General features: G+C 49.1%; 1 protein-coding gene across 6 annotated transcripts in view; it reads left to right on the forward strand.

Annotated features, from left to right (window-relative positions):
* Nucleotides 1–12,530, forward strand: part of SPAG17 (sperm associated antigen 17) — a 328,728-nt gene that overhangs the window by 235,010 nt on the left and 81,188 nt on the right. For all 6 annotated transcript variants that reach the window (XR_007769040.1, XM_050921082.1, XM_050921091.1 and 3 more), the window contains exon 32: nucleotides 9,631–9,758. Coding sequence is in view for 5 of the 6 variants with exons in the window: in XM_050921082.1 (XP_050777039.1) it covers nucleotides 9,631–9,758 (128 nt within the window). In the remaining variant the exon portion in view is untranslated. The remainder of the gene's footprint in view (nucleotides 1–9,630; nucleotides 9,759–12,530) is intronic.

Consider the following 12,530-nt stretch of genomic DNA (forward strand, 5'->3'; position numbering starts at 1 on the left):
GAAAAGTCTCGGGGCTGACATCCAGGGCATCCAAAATCGCAGCCTTTACTCGGCTGTAGTCCCTGGTTTCTTCCGTCGCCAGCCCCCGGTACGCCGTCTAGGCAGTCCCGGTTAGGTACAGGGCCAGAAGGGTGGCCCATTGGTCCCAGGGCCACCCAGCGACAAGGGCCACCCATTCGAACGTGACCAGGAATGCCTCGGAGTCATCGTCGGGGCCCATCTTTGTTAGTCGTACTGGGATGGCAGTGTGTGGATTCCCAGCACCATCCCCTGCCGGCAGTTCTACAGGGTGTGGCAGTGCGGTCACCAGCTGCTGCAGCTGGGCTCCGAGCTGCTGGAGAAGCTGCTGCTGCTGCTCGAGTTGGGCGGCATCCCGCTGTTGCTGCTGCTGGAGCTGGGCGGCTGCCTGCTGCTGCTGCTGCTGGAGCTGGGCGGTCTGCTGCCGGTCCTGGTTCTCCACCAACAGCTGAAACAGGTGCTCCATCTTCATGGTTCGTTAAGGTAGGTCTACCCCTCCGGCCCCTTCTCACGGGGTCAAGTTTCCAGATGTCCCCACTTCTGGTACCACGTGTGAACGAGTGCGGCCGGGGCTCGACCCTCTCTGGGGGGAGGAGAGGAGCCACACTGGCTCACTACACCCCGGTGGGCCCGGGGAAATAGTCCGGTGGTCTTCGCAGCAATTGCTCTGCGGGGCAAGGGGGCTCAGGCCCAGGGCAGGGCTGAGCAACAATACCTGTTAGGCCCTGGCCCTCGGTCAGGGCGGGGACAACAAACATTGAAACAGTAGGCTCAGGCCCTTGGGCAGGGCTGAGCAACACTAGCAGTTAAGGCCCTGGCCCTCGGTCATGGCGAGGCAACAAACACTGAGTCCGTAGGCTCATACCCTTGGGCAGGGCTGAGCAACAATAGCAGTTCTAATAGGCTTTGGCCTCCCTAGGCCAGGGAGAGGGGGAGTCTGCCACCCAGGAGTTGGTGGCAGGGGGGACGCAGGCCCTCCCACTCCACTGTGTCCCAGCCTGGGGCCCTCTGGCAGCGGCTGAGGATCTGCTGTTTAGTCAGTGGGAATCCTGGCCACAACACACTGACATAGGTTCTGGTAAAGCGGCAGCCAGACTGGGGCCGGCTGCCCCCGGGCCACTTCCGTACTCCCTCTCAGGGCCTGCCTGGGTCCTGATGTCAGCCTTGGCAGGGTCCAGGAGTATGGACTCGTCGTGGCCGGGGCTGGGTGGCAGGTCTGGCAACTCCTGTGGATAGTCTGCCCAGGGTAGCTCCGGCAGTTCCTCTGGGTAGCAGGCTCGGGGAAGTTCTGGCGGTTCCTCCGGGTAGCAGGCGTGTGGAAGCTCCAGCAGCTCTTCCGGATAGCGGGGACAGCAGGGGCGGTGCAACCATTTAGGCGGACTAGGCAGTTTCCTAGGGCGCCAAGATTTGAGGGCGCCAAAAAGCGCCCTCAAATTTTTTTTAAATGGTTAAGCAGCAGCTGCTGCTGGGACAGAGAGGGAGTCTGAGCTGCCAGCGGTAGCCCGCAGTCCAGGGGTTCCCCTGGGTCAGGGCGCCTCTGCGGCAGCCGGCAGCCCAGGGCATCCCCTGGGTCAGGGCGCCTCCACGGCAGCCGGCAGCCCAGGGCGTCCCCTGGGTCAGGGCGCCGCCGTGGCAGCCAGCAGCCCAGGGGGTCCCCTGGGTCAGGGCGCCGCCGCGGCAGCTGGCAGCCCAGGGTGTTCGGAGGGGGCACAGGCAGCTCCCGTGGAGCTGCCGCAGTCGTGCCTAGGGACAGTCAGCTGCTCACGCGGCTCCGGTGGATCTCCCGCAGACACCACTGCGGCAGCTCCACTGGAGCTGCCTACCTGCCTAATCAGGGCATAGTGGGGGATGAGGGGAGGGTTGAAGTATGGCTGATAAGAAACCTTATCACTGTTTGGAATGTTCAGTGTCCCCCTTAGAAATGCTCACAAGCTTATTCAGCAAAGTTTTGATGTACTTGATACATGCTATTAGATCGTCAATTAGGCATCAACGAGATAATTTAAGAGTAAATGTCTTTTTGTTTGAAGTACCACTGAACACTAATCTGTCCATTGCCCTCTCCCTCCTGTGTTACTGCTTGAAGCAGAATCCTGGGTAACAGTAATGGGGATGCTGGTAAAACCTTTTAAAATATTTCCCCTTTATAATGCCACATTTTTAATACAATTTTAAAATTAGATCCCATAATTGCAAGGCATTGATTTCCCCGTTTGGACAATTAAATTACAATTGTTGGCATGAACATCATTTTAAAGCTGGGTTTTGAAAAACTAATTTAACTTCAAAAATTAATGACCAAAAGATGGGCACATGAAGTAAGGTAAAAGTAATTAACTGAGGGTCTAGCATTCACTCCCAACACCGCAAAAGAGCTGAGGGATTTCCAAAGAACTCCGACACCACTACAGTGTATCATTCAAACGTGAGAACATAGTTACTACAGATAATAAATAATAAGTTACCTGGGTTGGAAATAGATCTTTGTGGAAGGGAAAGCAGGAAACTTGTCTTTTTGATTACAGAATTATTTTGCTTCTGGATCCATTAAAATCATAGCCCATTTTTGGGGGGAGGGGATGTGGGGAAGAAACTCTTTTCTCTACTAGGTTTGTTTATAGGCAGCTGAAAAGAAAAGTTAACCGGCTTTGCACAGAACTGAAACCTAAAGGTCTGTCCTCCCTCCTTCTCTACTCTGACCCCTCTGGGCTATTCCAAGTTAATGGTCATCTAATTGCCCAGCAAAGAAAGAGATAGTGGCAGCAATTAGACATAGCCCCCACCAGTTCAGGAGTCATTAACACAGTACAAAGATATGCTGCATGCTTTCCTTGCACCCAGGCCTAATGAGGGACTGGGGGCAAGAGGAGCAGGGCGGGGTGAGCCCCTAGAGAGTGAGCCGCAGAGAGCCAGTGCCCAGGAGGCTGAGAGGGCAAGGGGCTGCAGGGGCTTCCCCACTGCTATTTAAAATGCAGATCCCACAGTGGTACCTCTCCATGGGACAGAGCCGGTTCCTCACAGAAGCTTCTGTACAACAGCTCTTCCTTCTGCAGCTGCTCTTTGTGCTCCAGCTCCATCCATGATAGCTGAACCCCCTGTCCTGACTGCAGCCAACCCCTCATCCCCTGCCCTGCCTCCAGTCAGCCCCACACCCCTTCCCCTGCCTCCAGCCAGCCCCTCACCCCCTGCCCTATCCGCAGCCACCCCTGCTGCACCCCCTGCCCTGCCCACAGCCAGCCTCACACCCCCTGCCCTGTATCCAGCCAGTCCCACACCTCTGTATCCAGCCAGCCCCTCACCCCCTGCCCGCAGCCAGCCCCACCCCCCCTGCCCTGCCTGCAGCCAGCCTCACACCTCCTGTCCTGCCCACAGCCAGCCCCTCACTCCCTGCCCTGCATGCAGCCAGCCCCTGCAGCACTCCTTGCCCTGTCCATAGCCAGCCCCACACCACCTGTCTCCATCCAGCCCCTGCTGCAGCCTCTGCCCTGCCTGCAGCCAGCCCCACATCCCCTGCCCTGCACACAGCCAGTCCCGCACCCCCTGTCTCCAGCCAACCCCACACCCCATCTCCAACCAGCTTCGCATCCCCTGCCCTGCCCAGAGCCAGCCAGCCCCACACCCTGTCAGGTTATTCAATTATTTTCATTAAATATGTAGGCTAAATAATGAAATTAATAAATTTTCAAGCTGAATATGTATTAATTCTAATGAACAATGCCACATTATGCAGTATTCATTTTTGAAAGTTTATAATAAACAGTGCTCTGGGGGGAGGGGTGGGGGCAGAGGGCGCAAGGTGGAAGTTTCGCCTAGGCGCAAAATATCCTTGCACCGGCCCTGGGGGGCGGGGAGGCTCCGGCAGCTCTTCCAGGTAGTGAGCCTGGGGGAGCTCAGGCCAGCCTGGGCAGCTGCCTTGGGTCACAGGGGGTTCCCAGTCTTGAGCTCCCTGAGGGACATCTGCTCGCTCTGGCTGCTGGGGCCTGACTGAGCTCTGAGGGCCGGCTTTTATAGTTCCGGGTAGCCGCCTGACCCTTTGAGGGGCGGGCTCAGAGCTCCGTAGCTCCTCCCACTCTGGCCTCCAGCTGGGCTCTTCCTCCTCTGGCCAGGGGGGGCGCCACACCGGATCACTGCATGCACTGATAATCCAAAAAGGTAATCTTTGAAAATAAAATCTCCCAATGGTTGTGATAAATGTAGTCAGTTTAGCACTCTCTTTGGCTAAAGGAATTTGTCAGAATCTGCTTGAGGCAACCAGCTTGAAGAATACTGTAGCTCCTTTCATTTTGGGAAGGGAGTCATTCAGTGTTGGGGGGGTGCATTTTTCTCCCGCAACTGCTTCATTAAGTCTTTTAAGATCCACATATATTCTTATTTTTCCATTTTTCTTTATAATCAGTGTCATTGGGGCACACCAGACTGTTGGCTCAGAGATTTTCTCAGTGCCAATCTATTCCATTCTCTCTAATTCAGTTTCTACTTTATGAAGCAATGGGACAGAAATCCTGCAAGGTGTATGTATACTGTATAGTTCAGTGTTGTCTCAAGGTTATTTGTACCAAATCTCCTTTCAAAAGTCCAATACTACCAAATACTTTGTTGAATTCTTCCACCTTTCTCACTAGGCTCATGGTGGCTGCCACACTGCAGCTGAGAAGGTTGTTGTCTTTGATCCTTTGATCATATACACTCTGAATGCAAAGCTTTTGTCTCTGTAAGTTGTTTCTGTGGTGAACTGGCTCATGCAGTTCAGAATACTTCCAGGGCTAGTTAAGTTTGTTTCATGGGTGATTTCACTGCTGGGAGGGGTCAAAGATGATTGTAAGTCCCTTCTAAGATGACTGTGACATCTATTCTGAGTGAATTTTAAAGTGAGTAGTCTTGCCATAAATATTCAGTTTCATTCTTGAGACTGGCTCTATATCATCACCACATAACAAATCACAGAAACAATGGTTCTTGATTGTCTGTAATATTAGTCAACTCCCTGACTGCCTTGGTATAGCAAACAGCTGCAGAATGTCAATATTTTGTGCATTTATTGCACCTTGTACCTGTGGCTGGCCATGCATCATCTCTTGGGCTGTGAATTTTTCCATGTCTTCTACATTTAGTCTGAAAAGGTTTATTGTTTGCCTGGATTATGTCCCTTTTAGGCTTAGGGATCTTATGATAATTACTTGTAGAACTCAATCTGCATCTGTTAACAGCTTCTAAACTAGTTTCTTGTTTTGAAAGTGTGGCAAATTGCTCTAGGTTTTGCTGTTTCACCAGCTCAAATTGCTTTGCTATTTGAATAGCTGTGTATAGAGTTAAATCTGTTCAAAATTATAGTTGCTGTAAAAGATTTTTGTGATAATCCAATAACCAGCCTGTCTCTATTTTCATTTTTGTTGTCCTGAAATCAGTTTTCAACCACTGCATACATAGCTCTTATAAAACATTCAAAATTCTCTCCTGGTTCTTGAATTCTCTGGTGAAAATCTGCATTTCATAAACCACATTTCTCTGAATATAAAGTATGCATCAAACATAGCCAGAAACCTTGCATAGTTATCTTTTTTACTCTCTTCAATAAAGATAAAAGATTTAAAGATATGTTCTGCCTGCTTCCCCCTAGCATATATTAAAGAACATGCCTGAATGTCTCCAGTTTCCTTGTGAAGTTTGGTTGCAATGCAAAATCTTGCAAAATACTTTGTCTGTCCATTATGAAGGTTTGTCAAAACTGAAGTTCTCTGGGGCATTAAAGAGTGGCATGGTGATGAGATCCATCCTGCAACCTGTGATGCTTTTTCTTTCCTTCTGTATCCAATCTTTGTTGCTTTGTTCCTGCTGTGTCTGTTCTCCTTTGGCACTGGTTTACTTCTGACACCATGTCATATACATCTTGTACACGGTAGATTGCAAGGCTGCTACTAGAAGGTCAGGCTCCTGTACCATATATAGACGGGCTACATAGCCTCCTTCTCAGAGAGTGACCAGAAATATGTCTTCCATAAGATTCTTTAATATACTGCCAGGTATGACTGAGGTTAGCTTAAATAAGGTATATTAAACACATTGCCACCTTGTGGCTGAACAGTATAATAAAGTTTAGCTTTGCATTACAGACCCAAAGATGCCTAAGTTCCCTCTGATGGGCATGTGCAAAGCCACCTAAGTACTGATGCTGCCCCACAGCTAATGAGCTTCTCTGAGCCTTCGTTCATACCTAAAACCCAGTGGGATTCTCAAACTAAGTGTTCCCCTGCCTAACTCACCTGTGGGTCCCAATTCAATGGGCATGTTCAGAGCACACCTAACTTATACAAAAGAAAATGGTGTGGGCGGGGTGCAAACACCCAGTAGCCCACTGATTAGAGATCTCACCTGGAAAATGAGAAACCTTTTTTCAAATTTCTGCTCTTCTTGCTTTGGAGTAGGAACTTGAACAGAGGTCTCACATATCCATGGTACTGTAAGTGCACTGGACTGTAGTGTCAACATCTTGCTGTTTCTCACTCTCTGACCTAGTGAATATTTAATTATTTATAAAAAGTGGAACAGCTTCAAGAAGAGAGAGTGCGAGAAATGCACGCCAGAATATGCTATAGGCTGGTGAATAGGGCCCTCATCTAGAATGTGGGAGACCTGCTCCAAAGTAGGCAAAGCAAGGATTTGAAAACAGGGTTATAAGGGGATGGGTCTCTCTTTCTCAAAAAGGCTGACCTGGCTTAGGCACTTCCAGGAGAGGGTTCATGGCTGAGAATCCTGAGTAGAGTTAGGCACCAAAATAACTCTGGGGATCATGGACCCTCAGCCCCTTCCCGCACCCTGCATGTTACTTGTGGCTTAGGTAGCTCCTCTTTCAGTTTCTGCTATCACTTTCTTAGGCACCTAACTCTGTGTACAATGCAGAGGTTGTTTAAGTTAGGAGAAATTGAAGATGGAATCCTCTTTATTTAAAAAAATGTACACAAAGCACTGTTTCTCTGAACACAGAGGAACAAACCATAGGGGGCAGTTTATTTGTTCACAGTTCCAGGTCTGCCTTTCCAGTCAACACTCTGCCCAAAAAGCCCTTGACTTTCTCTCAGGACCATACTAGTAGTACTTTTCTTTCTGTGTCTTGCTTTCAGAGTGCTTGCTCTTGGCTTTCTTGGTGTTCTCTCTCTGTCTTCTTTTTCCTCACATACAGACAGCTGCAACCAAATGAATCCCCAACCCCTGCATTTGCATTCAGTCTAGTCTTCGGGCAGTGGCTCCCATTGTTTGAGCTATTACTAAACAAAGGGACATTTAATCGTTCTCTCATTTAGACTGAATGGAAAGTGGCAAGTACACCCATCAGCTTCACCAAATCTGAGGCCGCTTGTAGATCAAAGACCCACCTGCTGGTAGTTACCCAAACTCCATCAAGATACTAAGCCCTCGTCCAGACTAACCCGCGGCATCGGCGGGTTAAAATCGATTGCTCGGGGATCGATACATCGCGTCTAGTCTGGACGCGATGTATCGATCCCCGAGCGCGCTTACATCGATTCCGGAACTCCATCAACCCGAACGGAGTTCCGGAATCGACACGGAGCGCCACGGACATCGATGCCGCGCCGTCCAGACGGGTGAGTACCTCGATTTTAGAAATTCGACTTCAGCTACGTTATTCCCGTAGCTGAAGTTGCGTATCTAAAATCGATTTTAATTCCTAGTCTGGACGTGGCCTTAGTTAGGACCTAAATAGAAGTGGCCTGATTTTCAGTGCTGCTGAGCACCCCACAGCTGCCACTACCTTCAGTGGCTCAGCACCTATGAATATCAAACCATATAAATGTTGATATCTTAAGATGGATATAGAAGCTTAACTTTATGTGCCCAGCTTTGAAAACGTTGGACAGTATTTCTTACTTAACTATCTCACATTCACATGTATATTTTAATTATTTAATAATTTAATTAGAAATCTTAATAATTATTATCACGGGGTTATCAGGAACTACATTTTGGAAAGGAGATGTCTACATGATGCTCACTATATATTTTCATGAAAATGCACATAATACTCCACTGTGCATGCGCAGAATTTATGTACCCTGCAGATTTCTTTGCTTCCCTGCAGAAAAATGACTTTCTGACAGGGAAGCAAAGGGAAGTTGCAAGAGTGGTCATGCAACTCTCCTCAGCAGTATGTTCTGGGTGCGCAGGGCAGCCAGCAGAGGGATAAATCACTGTGGGGCAGGGGATGGGACTAGGGAAGACCTGCGTGATGGCTCCTACCTTGTGCTGGGCTCAGTTGCTAGTCTCAGCTGGGCTGGGGAGGATGATACTTCCTCTGCCCCTGCACGGCATCAGGGACCGGGTCAGCCCCACCCCAGGATTTCTCCCACAACTACAGGAAGCTCTGCAATTCCTCACCCTCAGCCCCACCCCCCCACACACACACACGTCCTGCACCCATTACTCCTCGGCTGCAGGGGGGAGGGATCCCTGTTCAGCGAGCTGCTCCCCTGTCCACCCAACCTGCATGCATCCAGACACCCTCATACCTAGACCCTCCCCACCCCTGCACTCAGAACTCCCCCAATGAGCCCCACTCCCCCTGCACCTGGTCCACCCCGATGAGGCATGCACACCCAGATCCCCTTTTCACCGAGCCCCAACCAGCTGCACCTGGATCCTCATGCCACTAAGCCCCACTCCCTTAGCATCTAGACCCACCACAGAGCTCCACACACCCAGACCCCCTTTGCCGAGCTCTATCCCCCGCATTTGCAGACCTCTCCACTGAGCCTCAGCCACCTTCACCTGGACCCCCCTGCAAAGTCCCATTACTATAGCACCAAAAAAACCCTAACAAACCCCTGTGCATCCAGATCCAACCCATACCTGAATCCTCCGCCAAGCCCCTCCACGCTTGGACCCTGCCTTACTGAGCCTGTCTGCCCACACTTGGTGCACCTGGCATGGAGGGGCAGAGCCCTGGGGTGTTTCTGGTACAGGCCTAGTCCTTGTGCTGTGCCAAGGTTGGGTACAGGCTCATCACAGTGTCCGTGTTCCAGGGGGGAGCTGCACAGTGTTCTCCCATCTCTGTGCAGTCAGTGGCCTGTGCTCCCCAAGGCCATGCTGGAGCCTCCACATTTATCTGACTAAGAAAATTTGAAGGATTTTAAAATATTATGTGAATCATTTTATTTTTTGGAGCAAAACCCTCAGGAGTAAAATAAATAATAGCATGAGTGTATCAGTACTTGTGTAAGTATGCAGTTAGCTGGTTTGACCCGCAAATGTATTCTTTGTGTGCAGGTACCCATTTGTGTGTGCAACTGCATATTGTAAAGATGAAACAAACACTTTTCTTTGAAAATGTGGCCACAGATATCTACTTTAAAACCCCTGAGTATTACTTATGCATTGGCACTTAGGATTAGGATTCTTGGCATGGCATACTTAGCCAAAAACATTTATTTTGTCTAACTCTGCCACTCCTACTCCTATTACCCTGGACATTTAGCTGCCCAGCACAAAACAATGACTTGGCTGTAACTATAATTGTGCTAGCTCACATCTGGACTTAGTAGCAAATACGTTTTTAAAAGATTTCATAGCCCAAATGATTTTCTGTGTTTCCCATCATAGGTCATGGCTGATGGCAGCACATCTGTGTTCATTCCCAGCATTGATTCTGATGGTGAGGAGGATGGATACTTAGTACCAATACCAAAAGACGTTCATACTCCTGTCACATATGGTGAACATGCTCCCAGGTAAACCGAATATACCACACAGGGATTGGTTCTTGGCCCTATGCTGTTTAGCATCTTTATCCCTGATCTGGAAGAAAAATAAAATCATCACTGATAAAGGTTGCAAAGAATCCTGTGGCACCTTATAGACTAACAGACGTTTTGGAGCATGAGCTTTCGTGGGTGAATACCCACTTCATCAGATGCATGTAGTGGAAATTTCCAGGGGCAGGTATATATATGCAGGCAAGCTAGAGATAATGAGGTGGTTCAATCAGGGAGGATGAGGCCCTGTTCTAGCAGTTGAGATGTGAAAACCAAGAGAGGAGAAACTGGTTTTGTAATTGGCAAGCCATTCACAGTCTTTGTTTAATCCTGAGCTGATGGTGTCAAATTTGCAGATGAACTGAAGCTCAGCAGTTTCTCTTTGAAGTCTGGTCCTGAAGTTTTTTTGCTGCAGGATGGCCACCTTAAGGTCTGCTATAGTGTGGCCAGGGAGGTTGAAGTGTTCTCCTACAGGTTTTGTATATTGTCATTTCTAATATCTGGTTTGTGTCCGTTTATCCTTTTCGGTAGCGACTGTCCAGTTTGGCCAATGTACATAGCAGAGGGGCATAGCAGACCTTAAGGTGGCCATGCTGCAGCAAAAAAGCTTCAGGACCACTACATGCATCTGACAAAGTGGGTATTCACCCACGAAAGCTCATGCTTCAAAACTCCTGTTAGTCTATAAGGTGCCACAGGATTCTTTGCTGCTTTTACAGATCCAGACTAACACGGCTACCCCTCTGACACTTGACACCATGCAAGGCACTGCATTTAGCTGTATGGAGTGGAAATCTATCAACCTCATGAAGAAACTTGCACAAATACAGACAGATATCATCTTCCTTTCCAAATGCAAACGGATGGACATCATACCAAACGGACTAAAGGTAAAAAATCCACTGCTTATCTACATACTACACAGACCACAGTGAGAGATTATGCCATACTCTATCAAAGAAACTGAGGAACTACCTGATCAGCATCCTATACAGCAAACAAGAAAACATCAAAAAAGAGCTCTCCAACCTGGAGACTCTCATTAGTAACCACACTTCCATACAAACGGACTTCACTAAAATAAGACAGGAGATCTACATTACTCACTTCACCTCTCTACAAAGGAAAAAGGACTGTAAGCTGTCTAAACTCCTACCTGCCTCATGGGGCCACAACAGTGGTACCCCCAACCCACCCAGCAATATCGTCAATCTATCCAACTACACACTCAGCCCAGAAGAAAAGTCTGTCCTATCTCGGGGACTCTCTTTCTGCCCTGCCACCTCCACCAACATGATACAGTTCTGCAGCGATCTGGAAGCCTACTTTCGCCGTCTCCGACTCAAAGAATACTTTCAGGACGACACTGAACAGCGCACTGATACACAGGTACCCTCCCACCAACAGCACAGGAAGAAGAATTCCACATGGACTCCTCCTGAAGGTCGAAATGACAGTCTGGACCTCTACATTGAATGCTTCCGCCAACGTGCACAGGCAGAAATTGTGGAAAAACAACATCGCTTTCCTCATAACCTAAGTCATGCAGAACGCAGTGCCATCCACAGCCTCAGAAGCCACCCAGACATTATCATCAAAGAGGCTGATAAAGGAGGTGCTGTTGTTATCATGAACAGGTCTGACTACCAAAAGGAGGCTGCCAGACAACTCTCCAACACCAAGCTGTACAGGCCACTTCCCTCAGATCCCACTGAGGAATACACTAAGAAACTGCAACATCTACTCAGGACACTCCCTACACTAACACTGGAACAAATCAACATACCCTTAGAGCCCCGACCAGGGTTATTGTATCTACTACCCAAGATCCACAAACCCGGAAATCCTGGACGCCCCATCATCTCGGGCATTGGCACTCTCACTGAAGGACTGTCTGGATATGTGGACTCTACTCAGACCCTATGCCACCAGCACTCCCAGCTATCTCCTTGACACCACTGATTTCCTGATGAAACTACAATGCAATGGTGACCTTCCAGAAAACACCATCCTAGCCACGACACACGGATGGAAAACAAACTGTCAGGAACAGTATCCCTGATGATGCCACAGCACAACTGGCTGCTGAGCTCTGTGCCTTTATCCTCACACACAACTATTTCAAATTTGATGACAATATATATCTCCAAATCAGTGGCACCGCTATGGGCACCCGCATGGCCCCACAATATGCCAATATTTTTATGGCCGACCTGGAACAACGCTTCCTCAGCTCTCATCCACTCACGCCCCTTCTCTACCTACGCTACATTGATAACATCTTCATCATCTGGACCCATGGGAAGGAGACTCTGGAAAAATTCCACCACGATTTCAACAGCTTCCACCCCACCATCAACCTCAGCCTGGACCAATCTACACAGGAGGTCCACTTCCTAGACACCACGGTGCAAATAAGTGATGGTCACATTACTACTACCCTATACCGAAAACCTACCGACCGCTATGCCTACCTTCATGCCTCCAGCTTCCACCCCGGGCACATCACACAATCCATTATCTGCAGCCAAGCACGGAGGTACAACCGCATCTGCTCTAACCCCTCAGACAGAGACCAACACCTACAAAATCTCCACCAAGCATTCTCAAAACTACAATACCCGCACGAGGAAATAAGGAAACAGATCAACAGAGCCAGACGTGTACCCAGAAGCCTCCTACTGCAAGACAAACCCAAGAAAGAAACCAACAGGACTCCACTGGCCATCACATACAGTCCCCAGCTAA

The sequence above is a fragment of the Gopherus flavomarginatus genome, chromosome 1, assembly GCF_025201925.1.
Source record: "Gopherus flavomarginatus isolate rGopFla2 chromosome 1, rGopFla2.mat.asm, whole genome shotgun sequence".
Lineage (NCBI taxonomy): Eukaryota > Metazoa > Chordata > Testudines > Testudinidae > Gopherus > Gopherus flavomarginatus.